This window comes from Buceros rhinoceros, unplaced genomic scaffold (genome assembly GCF_000710305.1).
Source record: "Buceros rhinoceros silvestris isolate BGI_N320 unplaced genomic scaffold, ASM71030v1 scaffold3159, whole genome shotgun sequence".
Classification (NCBI taxonomy): Eukaryota; Metazoa; Chordata; class Aves; order Bucerotiformes; family Bucerotidae; genus Buceros; species Buceros rhinoceros.
The window spans coordinates 41,718-61,167 of NW_010430748.1; the positions used below are offsets into that span (position 1 = coordinate 41,718).

The 19,450-nt window shown below is 40.6% G+C and overlaps 2 protein-coding genes across 2 annotated transcripts in view; one reads left to right on the forward strand and one right to left on the reverse strand.

The window, feature by feature from the left end:
* GIGYF2 (GRB10 interacting GYF protein 2) overlaps window positions 1-19,450 on the reverse strand; it is a 65,266-nt gene that overhangs the window by 27,237 nt on the left and 18,579 nt on the right. Inside the window, exon 7 of the mRNA XM_010143130.1 lies at window positions 646-825. Coding sequence (XP_010141432.1) covers window positions 646-825 — 180 coding nt within the window. The remainder of the gene's footprint in view (window positions 1-645; window positions 826-19,450) is intronic.
* KCNJ13 (potassium inwardly-rectifying channel, subfamily J, member 13) lies at window positions 12,822-14,794 on the forward strand. The gene is made up of 2 exons (XM_010143129.1): window positions 12,822-13,299; window positions 14,172-14,794. The coding sequence occupies exons 1-2, from the start codon at window positions 12,822-12,824 to the stop codon at window positions 14,792-14,794; spliced, it is 1,101 nt and encodes a 366-aa protein (XP_010141431.1).

Below are 19,450 nucleotides of genomic sequence, written 5' to 3' on the forward strand. Positions count from 1 at the left end.
GGGGGGTGTGAATAGATAAATACATATGTGCATTTCAGCCATATTACTCAAATACCAAGCTCTGCTTTGTATTTCTCCTGCAACTCTAGAAATACAACGCTGGAAGGCAAGTGAACCAAAGTGAGAGTGACACCGAACAGATGCCTGAAATTTAGTGAGACAAGACAACCTGTAACTAACTACAAGGATGTCAGCATTGCAAACACATTTGAAGAGGAGGAGGCCAACAACTTGAATGGATTAGTGCCAGCATTGCTCGGCAGCCTTAGATACGCCACCTAAGGTGGGTAACTTCTCTCCCCTCAGCATTCCAGCCACAGAGAAACAGCACTATTAAAAAAAGCCCTGATTTTTACCAGGCACATACACACTTGGAACACACAGACAAGCACACCCTGACATATTGTGAGGGTACTGAACACAGTACAAAGAAAACAAAAGACACATGATTTTATGCTAATCCTTCTGTGACCAAGAGCCCCACATATGACAAAACAGTATTTAAAGACCAAAACCACATGGACCTTACCTATTTGTGTCCCAGAGTTTATACCACTTCCATTTCCTCTGCTTTTCCCATGGCAGATTCACCCACTGCCCCTTCCCTATAACCATGGCTGCATTTTTCCCTGGATCTCCTCTCACCTGGACTGTGCGGGCGCCACCTCTCACCATCCCTTCGTGATCCAGCCAGTCGCCAGCCTCCGTCATCATCTTCTCCATTTTGTTCCTCCCTGAAGATGCGCCAGTTCTCGCTCTCAGAGCGTATAAACTCATGCTTTCTCCCTGTTGTTGCTGTCCCACCTTCCTCAAAGTTTGGTCTCACTGCAAAAAAAAAAAAAAAATGTGTCCTGCCTTTAAGAACCTAGAAACAGAAGGGCTGAAATTTTGCTCCTGTAGAGGCACAAATGCACCAGAATTAAGAGGTGAGAGGAACCTAAGAGAGGAATGGAAATTCATGGAAGGAAATATATGACAAAGGCAGATTTAGGAAATCCCTCCACGCCCTTGCATATCTTGGGATGGAAAGACTAAGAAGAAAAACAAAAGAAAGCAAAGCATACAAGAAACTACAACATGGAAAACAACAGGAAATGGGAAACAGAGGAGGAAGCACAAGAGGAAAGAAGCCAAGGCGTGCAGAGAGAAAGCATAAACTGCTGCATCATGAGCAGTCTCAGGCTAAAGGAAAATGGGAGTACAGTAAACTGTGAAAGTTACACAAATTTATATAAACCAATATCTATGTATTTAATCCAATACGATGTACAGTGTTCTTGCAATGTTTTAGGGAAGACTGAAGATTTAAAGTAGGATTAAGGATTAAACAAGAAAAATCTAGTAATGTCAACATCATCCTGTGAATACATCTTCTGGAGAGCCACAGTCAGCATATTAAGAGCTGGCAGCAACTATGCTCAAGCTCAAGGACGAGTCTACCAGAAGCTTGAAGATCGTATAGTCTTTTAGTTCCTGATTTACATTATATTTAAAATAAAACATATAAAATCCTCCAGTACTTAATGAAGACCAACACTGACACAAGAGGATGATGTAACTATTGTTATAAAAAGAATCCACATTAGACACAGTAACTCAGGCTAGACATACATGCTGCTTTCCCTGTCGACCCACCCTGACAGGCATACACCACCACTGACATAAACAGTAGTACGAGCTTCAGGACCTCTAGATTTCGTGTTTCTTTAGCTGTGCAGCACCAGAATTCTCACAGAAACTGCAGTGATGCTCCTTCTTCACTGATACTATTAACCAGCGTTAACCTGAAATTGTGTGCTTACCTACCAAAATAAAAAAAGTATTCAAGTACTAGAGGAAGGTATACTTAATTTTCCTCCTTGGAGTCTTAAAATGCAAAAATATAAGATGACGTTTGGTAAGATGGTACAAGGAAGCCTGCTTGCTTAGGCAGGAAAAACAGAAGCAAGCATGACTATGCACTAGAATTCCTAGGGTGAGAAGGGACATTAAGAATTTAGCAGCTTTTTCAGTCAATGAAAAATGAGGAAACAGTATCTGAAATTTATATCAAATATAACCTCTGGTTAGAACTCAAATTCTTCCTACATAGAGATACTGTGCTCTGAAGACAGGAAACACACAGCGTCATTGGACTTCACATATATCTTGGGAGAAAAATCCCTTTGCAAAACACTGGAAGAAAACGCATTTTTTCTCCAGCTCAAAATTTTCCACAGTGTATTGTTAGAGGAAGGGACTACAATGAGAGAGTACAGGTGGAATTCAATCCAGCATACAAAATCCAAGATGTTTCCAGTTTCCCATGCTCCAGGTCCACAGGAAATCCTTCTTCCACTCTCACAGGAACAAGTTCCTACCACAGTTTTCAAACTGGCAGGGCCCTTGACCTATCAAGTAGGCAGAGAGGCAGGAGACACACCAGTGTTTAAGACGCAAGAAGAGTTCTACCCCGATGACTACCTGAGGCCCTCAGAAAGGTAACTGGAGTACCCTCCTCTGGTGCTGTTTCTACATAAAGAGCTATATGAAGACTTGCCAGGCTTTGAGAACAAAAATTTAAAAACTATTTTAGGAAGTCTCTGGTGATGCTGGCTCTGAATAAAACAAAGTTTCTGGAGACACTCAAATTCCTTCAACTAGTAGGTGAAAAGCTGGCAAATTTACTTATCTGGAATGGATAAACCTTTGCTGATGAAGGGCAATCACACTGTTCCCATGCTTCTCAGAAAATAAAGTCAGGCAACAAGCCAGACAAAGTATCTTTGCCTGGGAAGTATAGACTTTTTTTTTTTTCATTTTAGATGCCTGAAAAATGTCACGTAGAAGAATGTAATGGTAAGTGCAGGGAAGCCTCTCAGTACTGCTCCTTGGATGGGCTCTGCATAGCAGAAAAGTAGGAGACAGAGCTGCAGAGCCAAGTCAGCTGCAAGTAAAACACACCAGCGATAGTGACCCAGGAGAGCGGTGCAATCCAACAGACCAGATGAGCCTAAGTCCCAGATGATAAGGAATATGCCTCTGTTCTTTCTGAGCTGATTTTTAAAATGCTGTAAGAAAAACGAAGTGTATTTTTTTTTTGCAGCATCAGATACTCACTCCTCACTAAAAGCTCTGGACAGAAAAAAGTTACTCAATTTGCTATTTTGAGACTAGAAAAATATTATTTTTTGAGACGTATTTATTCTTTTCATCAAAATTCACAGCTATTAACTGATGCTCCTTCAGTAACATTAATTGGAGAGATTCCAGACCCTAGGAATTAAGGAAAAAATATATTATTTCTTTCCATTGTTACTAAGCTCAGCCAGGATTCTAGAGACTGCCCTTTAACACTGGCAAACTCTCAGCTCACAGGCACTGTTCTGCTCTTCCAAAAACATTTGGGGGAAAAAAGTTCCCTAAAGAACATAGTGAAGTCTGCTTTGTCACCAAACATCTCAATGTCCTCAGCCCTCTGCAGGCTGAGGCATATACACAAGGTAACTCAGGTTTTCTTAGTCCTGAACACAGCTGGTTTTGCTCCCAAAACCTGAACAACCAAAGTGAGGTTTTATATTCTGAACCCCATTTGCTGATGTGGGGTTTGAAACACACATCTCTGCAGAAGTGACAAAACACCCCAGACACAAGTGGGACCCTGCCACTCCTCTGATTTTAAATTCTAGAGCATTAGAAATCTAAGAAACAAGAAAAAGAATCTATTATAAGCAGTATTATATTCATCTGAGGATGGTATCTCCTGTGATTCTGAAACTTTTCCAACTGCAGCAGCACTCAGAGGACTCTGACGCCTTGCTTCAGTGGAATTAAAGGAGAAAATGCAGTATATGACAACATACATAGGTTTTCTGATACTAGGACAGCACGGTGAGCAAAATGCAAAGACAGCAAGGTATGTGTCAAAATACATCTGCCATTAGATGATCTTGAGCTTAAATGGACGGGCCAAGAAACTCATTCTTTAAAACACAAATTTATACATAACTTTCAAACTTCCAAAGTCCTAGCACATTGTCTTTGCAAACTGTTCCTGGACTGGAGAACACTCATTTCAGCTGAAATGATTTAGGTCAGAGTCAGTATTTGGCAACGTTTTAAGGATGAAAAAAACTAAAATGCAATCTACGGTTTTGCCTCGGACTAATTGACTGGACTTCCTGAAGAGAAGGAGCAGTAAAAGGGCACCTCTGTTCAAGCCTGTCACAAAGCCAGCAATGGTGTTTACAGAAAACTTCAGATAGAGCCTAGTGCTATCCAGCCAAAAAAGCCCACAGCTGTCCACCACCCAGCTGAAGGGAGACTAACTGCGAGAACAAGACTGGGATTTTGGGATGCAGCCCTGTGGCAACATGTTTATGAAAAGGACTTCCCAACAGAATGGCAAACCCCTCCTGTCCTCCATGCTGCCAGTCCGTGTTTCCTACGACATGCTCACTCTTTGGAGAGAACAAACAGGAAAGTGGTGGCTGACAGCAATACTCTTTCCTCTGAAGAGAGGACAACACAGCACAGCCTATTAAGTGCTTTGATTTGCTCTTTGTGCTGCGTGCTACACACCTCCTCAAGAAACAGATAAAAAGTGTTTTTAGAGGAATTCAAGTAACTTTGCCTAGATGTTTAACATTATAGCTTATTACACAGGATAATTTTGTAGCACACTACAGAAGAATAAAGCAAATAGCCCTCGGATGATGTTTCTAAAGAAGTACTACTTTCTCACCAGAACAGTATTTGCCATGCTAGGGACACTACAGGAATACACACACCATGAAGAGACTCACTTGGAAGCAACGTCAGTGACAGATGAGAAGTTCTGGTGCCCATTTCTAGCTCTCCATAAAATCTCCATCTCAACAGTAGGTCTCAAAAACTCTACTATCGCTACTGAGATACTACTCAAATCTCACTGTATCTTTTTTTCTGAATTGACTGTTATCCACTGTCATGACTATGGGTAAACCAGTAAATTCAGAGGAATTAACAGGAGAGTTTCATTCCATAACACACACCTGGAAATCATGTACTGCAGCTATTTCATCTGCTATACAAGTGTTAGATTTTTCAATCCATTCGGTTGGATCAGATTAGAAAACCTATGACCAGACACCGTGCACTCTCTACAGTACAAAATAGAGTCTGTAAGAAAATACTGCTCATGGGGAAAAAAAAAATCCTGTTTATGAATGAAAGAGGCTGTCTAGAGTATGTGTTCAGCTTTGCTGGGGTATAGCGGGAAGGGTGAAGGGCAAGTCACATTGTCCTACAGGCTTGCCACAGCAGTGAGAGTCCCCTTGCACTACATTATTTGCCCTGGTTCTGAAGGTCGCACTATGCCTATCACTTTTCGGTGCTGTGCCTGAACATGTATTAAAATGTTCCGTACTGATGAAGCAAAGAATTAATGTTTCGCAATTTAGGGTTGGGGGGAAGGTTAAAGAAAAAAAAATAGGGAGGATTTTGTTCCTTAAGCAGAAAAGTCTACATTAATAATTTTCCCAGCAGGCCTTCAGTCGTTTTACTGCAAACAACCACAGCCTTTGTTTCTCAGATCCTCTTACATGTGACGTTCGATCAAAGCCCTCACATCAGCAGCTCACCAAGGGAAAAAGAAGCATGAAATACTATTGCATGACAAAGCTGTCCTCAGAGTTTGGTTCAGTCATGCAGCATGCTGGCCACTCTGCGTGGTCACTCAGCTAAAACATCTTCCCAAAATAACTCTTCTTATTTGATAATGGGGAGAGAAAACAGCTTAAATGAAAGTGGTTTTGTTTCCTGCATGGAAGCAGCAACCCACCTAATCTGCATTATTTCATTCCTAGGCTTTAGTAAAATCCTGTGACTAATTCCATGTTTTCACAAAGGAGCAATGCAGGGATGGAAGAGAAGTGGCCAGATCTACGTCTTCTGACCAGCATTAAGCCACAGTTCAGCAACACCCGCCAGAGACAGTAGGCTGCACCATTAGCCGCAGCCCACCGTCCTGTTAACACCAGCACACAGGAGTTTGGGACCCCATGAGAAGAGGAAGAAGTGGCACCAGACAAGCAGCAGTGAGACACAAGAGTTTCTTTTCACCTAAACAAACAGTGGTTGACAGTGGTTAGGGAAAAAGCATGGGAGAACAGTGTGTGTTTTTCAGCAGCAGTCAGGAACTTTTTCCATTCAGCTATTGCAGGGCAATTTTGACCTTTTCAACTTTCACATAGAAGTTTAAGATTATACAAACCTAAAAAGTTGCCTTGATTAAGAAGGTGAGGAGGACGGCACTCCTTCTCCAACTAAGTGTTTCAGGATTTCTCCTTGGCTGCTAAGGGTTTGTGTTGGGTAAAGAAATGCTCCTAACAAACCAGCATTCTTTTCCACATGATCAGAGATAACCAGCCCCCCTGCAGGCAAATGACCAATCAAATAAGCTTCAGATGAAAACTAACCCACCCCCAGCACTATAAACACAGGAATGAGACACACAAACCCATTTTTAATTTTTTTTTTTTTTTAAAAAAAAAAGATCTCTACCAACCACTTGTGGGAAGTTTCTTGCCAGTGCTGGGACCAATACACAAGACCAGCCCAGTCCCTCTCCTGGAACCCAGGTATTCCCTTCTCCTGCACACAACCCCTTTGAAGACCGGTAAGTAAACAAAACAATCTTTATTTTTTTTCTTTCTCTTACCGTACAATTAGAAATTGTTCTGTCATTCTTCAATCAAAGAAATCAAAGTTGGTTTTGGGGCACCGAGTTTTATTTCTAAAGCTTGCTGTATCAGATACCACCCTAAACAAAATGGTTTCTGATTTTCCCCTCAAAAAAAAAAATGCTCTCTCAGATGACCATAGTCTTAACAGCACACAGAGCCAAACCAAAGTAATCATGCAACATTTTTTCAGAGAGTTTAAGACAGGCAGTGCTGGAAAGACTCTGCAACCTCTGTAAACAGGGAGCATTTGCAAGCCTCCAGCTAGGGAAGCCAGGGGTTACCTGGCTAAGTGTTATGAAATAGTCATGCTCACCCTCCTGCTGCATTCATCGTAACGCCGATTTAACTTCGGTTCCATCACAAATTAAAGAAACAAGATTCACCTCTTCAAGCCTGCTTTCATCATCTCTAATTTCACCTCATGCCTTCAGTTATTTTCAAATCAATGCTTAAGGACACGCTGTGAGCCAGCGCCGCTAGCTAGGAAACTGTAGACACAGGGTATGGAATAGGAACTCCAACACCCTAGAAAACTCAGTCACTCCAGACAAGCCATTGGGAAGTTTGCATCCATAGGGCAGGACTGCTCTTCAAACACAGCAACTTCCACAAAAAAATCAATGGCAACAGACTTCTATTACTGCAGCCTTATATCAGATAAAACCCTTCCTCTTCACCGTAAATTCACTCCTCCATTAGCAATACCTAAGTTTGAAGTTTCCTTATAAGGATGTAATATATATTAGCATCTTTTAAAACTTTAAACAAGACTCAGAAGTCTTGGTAAAGCTTTTCTGCTTCTCTAAAGGTGGCTAATCTAGTTGGCCATCCCTGAAGAATTATAGCAAGCTTCTTCATAATCAAGAATTAAGGTTCATACAGATCCTCAGTATTTCCAGCAAGCTGTACCTCATGAAAATACCTTATGCACAAAATGGAGCATTACAGATGTTACCAAATACCATGTATATAACCAAACTTGTTTTCTGTACTGTAAAAAAAATATATATATATACTCTGCCATTTTACCAAAATTTGGAGGGGAGCGGGTTTGGTTTGGTTTTTTTAAGTGCATTTTGTAGTAAACTGTCGCAGAAGGTTACAAGTAGGAGCTCTCACATCCTATACTTTGTGGCACTTGCTCTGAACGGTATGACTTACACCCATCAAATTAAAGTTCTCATTTTTATAATGTTTAGTGATATATGTTACAAGACCCGAAAACTGTTATCGTAATTCTGCAGACTGCTTGGACAAAAACAGTTTTGTCACAAACCGCTCCTATTCATGCCAGCGAGGCATTAGCTCTAATCCTAAAGGACAAACATGTTTGAAAATTTAACTATCATCTTACTAACAATGGTAGCATAAGCTTTCAACCAAAGCAGTTATTCTAACTGAAGTATTTCCCATATTTCTAAGATTGCCCCAATGTAAGTTAAGATGAAGCCATATCATCAATACTAAGGAAAACCCCTTCATTTCCTAATATTAACGGCAGAGCACCTAAAGGTCTGCCATTCAATCTAAACATAACAATATCGAGATTTTAATAGCATGAAAATGCCTTTCAAAAAAAGATAAAACTTAAGTTTGTTCTTGTTGCAAAGCACAGAAGCAGCCTCACATCTGAACCATCACAACTTAGAGTACAGAGGTGATGTTTAATTCTGAAACCAGCTCAAGATTATGTGGCTCAACTCAAATAAGGAGGGAACATACACATTCCCAGGAGGGCGTGCCAGCACCAACCGGATTCTAATAGACCTTCGAGTTATGCTCCCGCCGTAAGCTGTTCTTGCAGTTACTCCCAGCAAACAGCAGGTTCCCGTGACTATTTTGATGACACAATGAAGCAGTGCACTGTAAACTGCCTCAAATCCCTTCCAAGGTCAATAAGAACAGTTTTTGATAAGCGCAGAAACCGGGCATGTAGGGCAGTGCTGCAGAAGTCTCCCCTGACCACAGCTCCACAGAGGGGCATTCAGGCTCCTAAAAAAGGTTCCAGGTGTATTACTGGAAAACAGGCTGGAAGTGTCACTTCAAATGCCTTCAGCTGAGAAGGCAAAACAAAAAACCCTCAAACCAGGACAAACACACACATACACACAAAAAATGAAGACACTGCTGCAAGTGAGCGCCACTGCAATCCTCCCAGAGTCTTAACAGCTGAGCTTCTCCTGTCAGGAGAAAGGCTAAGCAAGAGGAAAGAGGAGGAAAGCAATATGATGGCATGAAGCAGCAACGTAATACGGAACTGTTGCAACACAAGGAGGAAGATCTCCATCAGAATGGCAAAGTGTGGGAGATCAATGTGCCGTATCATGAATTTCAGAAATGCAAGCAATATCCCAGAGCTGCAAGGCAAGGTTTCACAACACATAAATCATTAGCGAGCCAGCTCAGTTGACAACCTGTCCAGCTGCTAGGAGAAGGGAAACCGTCACTTGGATTTAGAAAGGTAGTACTCACCCTGCCCTGGCTTAGAAGAGTGTATGGAAGAAAGAAGCCAGAATGCAGGACAATGATGATAAAGAGATTTATAAAAAGTTAAGAACTTACGTGCATGCTAGAGTTGGTGATAACCATCTGAGTTTTCATAGACTGGAAACAGGAAAGACTAGACACAGAATGCAAGATAAAAGACTGACCAACATGCCAGAAGAGGTTTAGGAGAAGTCATTTCTGACATTTCTTGTCTTTCCAGTCAAGGGCTGTCAGCAGGGAGATGGAAGAAAAGGAATACCCGAAAGCTACAACAGTTTCACAACAGCTCCACGAGTCAGGAACCAGGAAAAGCAAAATCAGACACACAGCTAACAAAAAGGTTAAGCGATCACAGTAGACAAATCCAGATTAGAAACATGGTATGCATTTAGCAGTGGAGAGCAGTATTCCTCAATTCCACAAAGCAGAGGTTTTCTTTTCAAGTCAAAGTCGAATGTCTTCCCTAACCCGTACACTGTTTGAAACTGGGATTAATGCGGGGACAATCAAGGACCATGCTGGGCAGGGGATCAGATCAGGTCCAAATTGTACTTTACAACTTCATTATTTTCTCACTAACAAGGAAAAAAGGTTATTTGTATTTTTTCCTACAGCAGGCAAGCAAAGAAATAGACAGAAGACAATAATTATTTTTAAATTCAAAATCACACCTACTCAAGCTGACTCTGCTTGTGAGAATACAGAGGACTGATCCTCCGGCCCAAGTAAACTCTCTCACAGGGCAGTTGTTCTTTCACCTCTCATTCTAAACCAACTGCACTGCTCTCAGAGCCTATCTGCAGTTTCTTACCCATTTTTCCCACCCCCAAAAAGCTGAGACTTGGGGCTCTTCAATACCTTTACCAAAAAACCCACACTCTCAATGCTATCACTGCCATCAAATTAAATGCCTAATATTTTAAACAGTGCTAAACGAGGAAAACCAGAGACCTGTATCAAACAAGACCAGAACAGTAACCTGGTTAACCTCAGCAGGTTGATTGCCCTGCTGGGAGTCTCAAGGAGAAGAGAGGACTGCTGTGCAATGTGCTGTGGGGGATAATGGAGGTTCTCTTTCTCAAGTACCTTCAAGGATCCATCAGCAATGGACCCTCCTCCACAGAAAAGATCCCAAACAACCTGACAACACTGACTACATTTTTTCAGAGGTTTAAGACAACATTAATCACCACCTAGAAAGCTCCTTATTCACAAAATTGACACCCTGAAATGCTGATAATATCTTGCTCCGAGTTTTTGGTGCTCGAGCATGCTACCTTAGCACTGATGTGTGAAACATCTGAAGTGTAGCCAAGAAAAGCATACCACATTAAGTATGTTTTCCCTTTTTCTCTTAATGGATGCAACACAGTAGAAAAAGCTTCTGTCACTGGTCAGCATCAGATTCTTTCTCTCACTATAAGTTAATTTGCAAACCCAAACTACTTGGAGGCTATGAAGCAGATGCTGCCCTCAAAGTCCTATGAGAATTTACACAAAAACTGGTTGGGGGGTGGAGGGGTTGTTTGTTTTGTTGTGGGTTTTTTTTTTTTTTTCAAAAAGGAGCTATGTTGACACCTAGAGGCATTCTGTTCTGCTAGTGTCTCCTCTGCTTGTGTGTAGTGCTTTTTCTAAGATGATAAAAACCAAGACGCTGACCACAGTTCATTCTGATCACAGTCCCCATCACTCTTCCCATTCAGAGATGCCCATTTTCCAGCTCCTTCAAGTTAACCAGGAGGGCTCTTCTAAATCTTAGCACAAACCCCTGCTCTACAGACAAGTGACTAATCATCTGGTTCCTGAAGCATTTAAAGTTGTATTCAGGTGACCGTAAATTCTGTAACAGTGCAGACTGAAAATTTTCATTTAGAGAATTGTATAGTAGATCAAAGATCAAGTTCAGATGAAGGCGGGGGTCATGCTGTAAATTGAATGGACTATGATCAGACTCCCCCAAGAAAAGCAGGCTGATACTATTGACCAGGAGAATCTCAGTAAACCCACCGAATTCTTTGGCACAGGGAGTGGTTTCAAAATACCCCTTCTAGGAGATGTGAGTTGGAAAATAAAAATGAGGGGAAGAACACCAAATTCCACTCAGGCTATCATCTACTCTATCTCCTTTGATTATAGCATGGGTAGAAGAAATAGCTGTAGGTTCTGAGAACCTACAAAGAGAAAGAAAGATGAAAATTTATCTAAACATACACAGTGATGTGAATTCTCAAAGCACAAGAATAAGCAAATGTTCTGTTAAATATTAAAGCCTGGTATCAAGTAAACAGTCATGAAAACTGCTGGCTTCAGGACCAAAGACAGTAAGAAAGACTTTTACTTTTCATAAATCCATTCTGAGTTCAGGATCCTTAGAACTAATGCGTTTCAAGATAAAACTAAGACGGCACTCTTGGGGGGGGGGAATCCATTTCCTCTAGCCTGTGTTATATACACTTGTGTTATACGCTGAAAGAGTCGTAATTCAGAGAAGGGTCAAAATTGGTAAGAAACCAACTAAATATACCAGGGATAATTATGGTTTGCAGAATTTACATGTATTCTTTAAATCCTCTGTTCTACAAACGAGCTTCTTCACAGCTTTAAGTAGGATGTGCACATTATGAAGTGCCTAATTTACATGAACCCATATGTAATCTGTACCAGGTGAACTTTAAACATTCAGTATTTATAAAATTTATGGACTTGAGCGACCAGTGTCATTTCAAAAGACACTCAGCATCTCTGACAAGTTTGGCAAGTTTTGAGGTTTCAGAGTAAACACGGGAGCCTAACACATCAAATATCTACAAGTACCCATTTTGCTTCCCACATCTGCAACTCAGCCTTTGCCTCCCAACTCCCACATTTTCTGATTTGCTCACTAGTAACAACCACACTGCTTAGGCAGAGCAGACTTCAAATTATGTCATGGCACATTTTCAGCACTGGTCTCCTGCCCACTTTTTACCTGATCCTTACATAAACAGCCTCAGACTCCCAGAAGCAGCTGTGTCCTGAATACTGTAATTCTGCTTATCTGGACATGGTGGGTGCCGACGATCATCATTTCCTGAGCTAGGGAACTCTCAAAGGGCTGCTAGGTAAACTACAGCATTCCCCTAAAATGCATAAACATGTCAGAGAAATAATAAAATAAATACTATTTCCATAGTACTACTGTGAGTAGTATTCATAACGGTATCGGTAAACTATTACGCTCTGCCAAAAGAAGTTACAAAAGCTGATATCATCAGCCAAAATCCAGGCTTTTTCAGATACATTATGCTTAATCCCATCCCACTCACCCATAAAGAATTAAGCACGCGACTCAGATGTAAATTTAGGAAGGTAAAGTATGAAAGTTATATTTAAACAACTAAGCAGGGAAAATTTGAGCAGTACTCAGATTTTTAAAGTTAATCTTTTTTAGCCAAGTATTACCACAAACAGTGGTAAATTCCTCTCCAGGCTCCTGACTTAATCTTCTCTGGATTGCAATGTATAAGCCCTGCTTTGTTGGCTGCTGTATTTCAACCCCTGCTGATGTGTCAAAAACTGTGAATGTTAGGCAAAATACAAATATGCTCCACCATATCACAGTTTTCTCCTTTTTTTCCTCTTTTCTAGAAGATGACAACAGATATGATAGAGAGCAATAACACCAAATCCAGTGCTCCCCTCCTGACCCAAAGATACCTGAGGATGGTGACCAAGGACGGGCACAGCACACTCCAGATGGATGGTGCCCAGGGCAAAGGTCTGGCATACCTCCGAGATGCTTGGGGAATATTAATGGACATGCGCTGGAGATGGATGATGCTTGTCTTTTCTGCTTCTTTTGTCATTCACTGGCTAGTCTTTGCAGTGCTTTGGTATTTGCTGGCTGAGATGAATGGGGACCTGGAGCTGGACCATGACGCTCCACCCGACAACCACACTATATGTGTCAAGTACATCACCAGTTTTACAGCTGCCTTCTCCTTCTCACTGGAGACACAACTCACAATTGGTTACGGCACCATGTTCCCAAGCGGGGACTGTCCCAGTGCTATTGCACTGCTTGCAATACAGATGGTCCTGGGGCTCATGCTGGAAGCCTTCATCACAGGTAATCCTTCATATTTAATCTTTAAACGAATAGGTGTAACAATTAGATTTAAGAAACAGAGCTAGAAATAAATAGTGATCATACCGACACCTGAAAGAATAATTAAGGCATTCACTACAAGGATGACAAGATTTCAGCAATGTAGTGGTAAAAGTTGAACACTCTTCAGTAACACATGATGTAAATTAGGTGGTATCAAGATTTGGACTCGAGAGTTCCACTGTTCACTGGACAATACCTGTAGCAGATCTCCACTTATCACACTCAATCACATTTCTTAAACCATTCTCTCCAGGTTTTTTCCCCATGGAATTAAAATATTTAAAATAATTTTTTTTTTATTTTAAGATTCACTTTTGTCTAGCTGAGATATTTCTGTTGATCTTTAAGTCAGTGTTTAAGTATTCTTCCATACCTGACATAATGAACATTTTGACAGTATCACAGCTATTTTAAGTTATTTTAAATAACTTTCAGGTTTAAAAATATTTCAAAAGACTTCAGAAATACACAGGTTAGTTTACTGTGAATTAAGAAAGAGCTTCTCCAGTGGTGGCACACCAAGATTACTATTACCAATTACAGTAAATCGGAACAAGCTAACGGTGCTCCTTCCTACAGCTACAGTTCATTCTCCAGGTATTATGATGTGAACATAGTTTAAATAAGAAGCCTTTTAGGAAAGCCATACTTAAACAACAGTGGGTTAGTGTGATGCTAGCCTAGCAGTTTTCAAACATGCAGGATAAGGCTGGCCAGACCATGTCTCCAAGCCTGCCTGTTCCTTGGGACAGTTTCACAGAGCTCGGAGGCTGCAGGGAACCAGCCCAGGCACGGTGCTCATATTCAGTTTGTTCTTTTCCATGATGCAGGTGCTTTTGTGGCAAAGATTGCCCGACCAAAGAACCGGGCATTCTCCATCCACTTCAGCCACTCTGCCATCGTGACATACACTGAGGGGAAACCATACCTCATGTTCCAGGTGGCCAACACACGCTCCAGCCCACTGACGAGTGTCCAGATTTCTGCTATACTTTACCAAGAACAAGAAAATGGGCAGCTGCACCAGACTAGCATTGACTTCCACCTAGACAGCGTTACTTTGGATGAGTGTCCTTTTTTCATCTTTCCACTGACCTACTACCACTTAATCACTCCCTGCAGCCCCCTGGCTGCTCTCCTCCAAAGAGAAGCTGCTCACCATTTTGAGCTGGTCATCTTTCTGTCAGCTGTGCAGGAGGGCACAGGAGAAACATGTCAAAGGAGAACATCCTACCTCCCATCAGAGATCATGCTGCACCATCGCTTCGCCTCCGTGCTAGCCCGCAATGCCAAAGGTAAATATCAGATCAAGATGGAGAACTTTGACAAAACCATTCCTGAGTTCCCAGCTGCAGCTGACTCTAGGAGTCCAAAAAGGACTGACAAGGAGATCCGCATCAATGGACAGCACACTGACAGCTTCCAGCTTTCCGAGACTGGCTTCACAGAATAGAGAGAACAGACTTTGAACTCTGTGCTTTTATAATAATTATAACATTAAACTTTCAGGTTGTATTTACAACCTTCCTTCCTTACCTGTCCTGCCATCTTCTAGTGGTCTTTCTCTTGTACTCCCATCCTTTTGATTACAATGTGATATGCAGAGAAATGTGCCCCCATAAGCTGCGAGGAGGCTGGACTAACCTCCCAGGACACAGTCAGCTTCAAGAATTACAGTACTAATTTTTGGAAATTAAAAGAGCTATCTGCTGAATTCACCAGCATCTGATTAAAGACTGACCCTGGAAAAAGAGACCTTCAAAATTCCCAAAGCTGACCCAAATCATAATTAACTGGTTTGTGACAAAATGGACAGCACAATACAAGAGGAAAAAAAAAAAAATCTCAGTCAACACCAACATTCAGTAAACATACTCGTTTTGGGATATGCGACTCTGTTCATCCAAGATACCAATTTTCCTGTTCTCTTAACTCTGAGGATACAGAGTTCTATCAGTTTTCAGATGGCTGAATTCACCCTTCGGAAGTACTGCCAATCTTTCATAGCAGTGAAAAGCCCTACAGCTGTGCTTGTTAAGCAAAATTGTAAATACTAACTGTAGATCTTCATTCTGCCAAATAAGATCACATCTCATTTCAAGACAGGTCTGTGAAGACACTATCAAAAAAATCTTGATGTATATGACGAACACTGCAACGGAGATTTTTCATATTTGGAAACACTGAATAACTTATTTAGCAGTGGAAAGCAGACTATTTTGGATCAATTAATGTACTTTTTAAAAGGACCATGCATTCCACACGTTCTCACCTTTGCGCTGTTTGTCTCACGTAGATCTGACCCAGAAGGATGCACTATATACTCAAGAAGTAGGACTGCATCCACTTATATTTTATGCTTTTTAACTCAGTATTTGCCTGTACACACAGCACAGAAATACTTAGCACCACTTGAATCAATTTTGAAATAAAAAATTGTAACAAAGTATACATGAGAATTTTGTATTTAAGCACTTCATAAGCCTATTGCAATTAAGACATTGTTCTGAAGCTCCTAAATAATTTAAGCAGCTAAAGAATAAACAGAACAATGGGTAACTATTTCCAAGCTCTTGACAAAAGCAGCACCCATTATGTGTTCATACTGGAACAGTCAAGTATCAAAATAAAGTACTAGTTATCTTCCCCAGAAACCAAGATGGCATAAATAGCAATTTTCATTGACAACAGCATAATAGACTAACAAACGCACTTCCTTTCAGCTTCACTGAAGTGGTCAGCAGCAGGAACAATGGTCTCGAGCTATCTGATGAGATACTGTTTAACCTAATTCCTCTCAAGCCCCAAAATTCTGCTAACTGGAGTCTGTTCACAACCACACAGGGAGAGAGCTTAGCAAAAAGCTACTTTGGTTTAGGGTCTGGGGGTATAGGAAGCAGCTCCACAGAAGCATTTCACACAGGAAAGGGGAACGAGGGAGAAGGCCCATGTTTTCACTGCAATTCAGCTCTCGTTCCAAAATTGTTCAAGTATTCCCTCCCCACATTCCACACCTCAGGCCGATTTGGTTTTATCACAAATACTCTCAAAAAATTTTATTTCATTTAACGTAAAAGCTTTCAAGAATATTGTGGGCCTTGGAAAGCAACTCACTATCGGGTTACGTTGCCTCCATCCCTACTTTCCCTAGCTGTTGACCCATACACAGCCCAAAGATCCCTTTTCCACCCTCCTATCAGTACCCATTATTTTCAAGTATTTCTTGCAAGTGTTATTTCCACATTCTCTACCAATATAAGACCTTGAGAGAGTCCTACAAATTACGAACCAGTGCAAGAGCAGCGGAACAGAGTCCTGTGTCAAGTGTGAAATAGCCATTCAGGAAAAGCACAGTATTCTATGTGAGGTATTGTTTTTCCCATACACCAGGCTCAGACAAAGCAACTGTTCTAAGATTCAGACGCATAATCCCAACAGGACAGTACTATAACCCCACCACTCAAGAGCCAAACCTAAAAAAAGCTATTTCTAATTTCAATTACCATTGAATTAAAGCATGGGCTGCTTCGCTTGTTTTCTAAATTACTTGATACTTTTAAATCGTCTTCTTTTTTTAAATCCTTTCTATTTATAGATTTGGTTTAAAAGGTACAAACAAGCAAGTACACACAAAAAATGTTTAGTACACACAAAATGCAACCCTGAAATATTACATTTTGGAATGTAAAGCTGAAGAATATTAAAGAAACAAATTAGACAAACACAACCGTGTAGTTACCTGAGAACAGCTGCAGAAGAAGGGGGTAGACAAACCACCGGTATTGCTTTTCCAGTTCCAGAGAACTGGTGGACCATGGATGTCTGATCAAGTATTGGAAATATGCCATGGCCCAAATTGGAACACAAGCCTAAATAAATTGCTGATGGGCTCTGATGCCACAAAAATCACACTCTACGCTCTGAGTAACATTGCAAGAGCAAGCTGGTAGTGAACCTTCTTGGGATGGACTTCTTGCTAGCAAGGTAGGGAGGAAAAACAAGCCAGGCAGAGTAAGGGAAAGTGCAATTCAAAGAAATGCAACATTTTTTTTAGAATCACTTCAACATCCTTTTTAAATTCAAGTTGTCTTAACCTAACCAAAGAATACACATTCAACAAAACTCAGTCAGGTTCCACAACTGACCTACCAAACATCTTGATTAATTGACATTACAATTATTTACTACTAGTGTGCAGCTGCTGGTAACTAATCAAATCCTCTCAGCTACTAAGCTGGTATTAGTCAAGAGGCTGCACAGAAAATTAAGCAGCTTTTGTGCAGCTCTAGAAGACGGCCATGATCAAGAAAACAACTGGCTCATTTTCCTTGCTAATGGCCTCAGCCTTCCAGAAGCAATTTGGGTTCTCAGTGAAGTCTGTCAGAATTGTGACAATCTACCACAGAAACTTGCAAATACTTTGTGCATCTTCAGTTTGCATACCGAAACTATGAATAGGCATTGTTTATGTTGAGAATCAGCCAAATGTGAACTTGCAAACTGTTGTGAGCACTGAAAAAGTAATCATTAATTCTTAAGAACAGCATATTGATCAACTTTGAGAACTAATTTTATTAAAGGTCTATTTTTTAAACGTCTTGATTTTCAGTTGAGGGGTTCTTGTATTGGCATCCATTCCGAATGCCCAGAAAAGTTTAATATTTCATCTCTTATTAATTCTGTAATGTGATCACCCACAAAAGAGTATGAAAGAGCTGGTAACTCATAAATTATGTAATCTGAGGCTAATCCAAAGCCCTGTGAAAGAGCAATGAAAAACTGAAGCACAATAAAGTTGAGAATTATATCCTAAACTAAGGCATTTAACCAAGGAAACAGAAACCAACAGATGCATCTGCTGAAATGTGTTAGCTTTTTTCTAAATTCTAAAAATTATCCTAAAATTCTAAACTGCATGTCAACGTACCCCTCGATCTCTCTGCTCCCACTGCTTTCTGCAGTACACTAGTGCTTGATATTAACATGGGACTTCTGGCCCATCTGTATCCCTGCCTCATGCCCAAAACATTTTGTCATTGGAAAGGCTTTATACCACAGTAACTATTTGCTCATTAATCAAGGCTTGAGTCAAAACATACCAACGCCTTCTGGTAACAATTTTGGGCTCTCCACCTGACTTCTCTTTGAAGGTCAAGAGGCAAGAAATGGTCCTCCCATTTATTGGGATACTACTCTAATACAGTGATATACAAACATAAATTTACTATTGATAAAATAGTAATTTTTTACTATTAAAACCTCAGAAAGTTTGCAGGCCTCTTGCCTCTATCATACCAAGCTACAGAGCTTTTAGCCAAATAAGACCAAACCAGAAGAGAAATAGAACAAGAGAGTTAAGAGAAGCAATCAGGCACTACAGAAAGCTTCATGATTTGAGAACAAGCACATGATCCATCACTACGAACCAGGACTCCTATCAAAGCACACGGGGACACCATCTTCTCTAGTAAGTGGTTCACAGAAGATACATTTCAAAGTCCTGACCACTAGTAGTTGCTATAAACAAGATATGCTCTAGGGTAGCTGACGCATTATCCCCATGTTCAGGCAGAAGTCAGCTAAGTAAGGATGCAAGATGTCCTAAGTAAGGTCACATTGCATACTGGAAGTTCTTCTCAATTTCAGCTGAGAGATACATCTCACCCTAAACTGACATGCAATATTATCATCTCAGTCAGAATCAAGGTACATTCTATATCCTGATCCATAACTGTTGTAATTTTACCACGAGAACAGTAAGGGACTAAATAAAATGTGGTAGATACTACTTTTACATCCATTTGTCCTTTGTAAAAAATGCAGTCCTGAAACCTCGATAGTACTTATTTTTTCATTTCTTTTCCCAAAAGGCCTCTGAATAGAAAGACACCCTGAAAGTCCAAGTTTCACTTCTGGCATTTAAAGATGAACAATCTCAGATCAATCTCAAGTTATTTTTAGAAGTAACCTCTTAAGGAAAAGAGCAACATCTTAGTTTTGTGTAACATTCAAGTTAAAAAGCAGAAAAATAAAAGCACTCTAAAATATTTGACAATCAATTCCTACATGCAGAGAGGATCGGAAGGGCTCTGAAACCAAACATGGTAAT

What these genes read in the sequence shown, in the direction of transcription:
- KCNJ13 (XM_010143129.1), top strand. Translation starts at nt 12,822, where the DNA reads ATGACAACAGATATGATAGAGAGCAATAACACCAAATCCAGTGCTCCC. An exon ending in GCTGGAAGCCTTCATCACAG is followed by an intron (nt 13,300 to 14,171) that starts GTAATCCTTCAT and finishes TCCATGATGCAG; the next exon opens with GTGCTTTTGTGGCAAAGATT.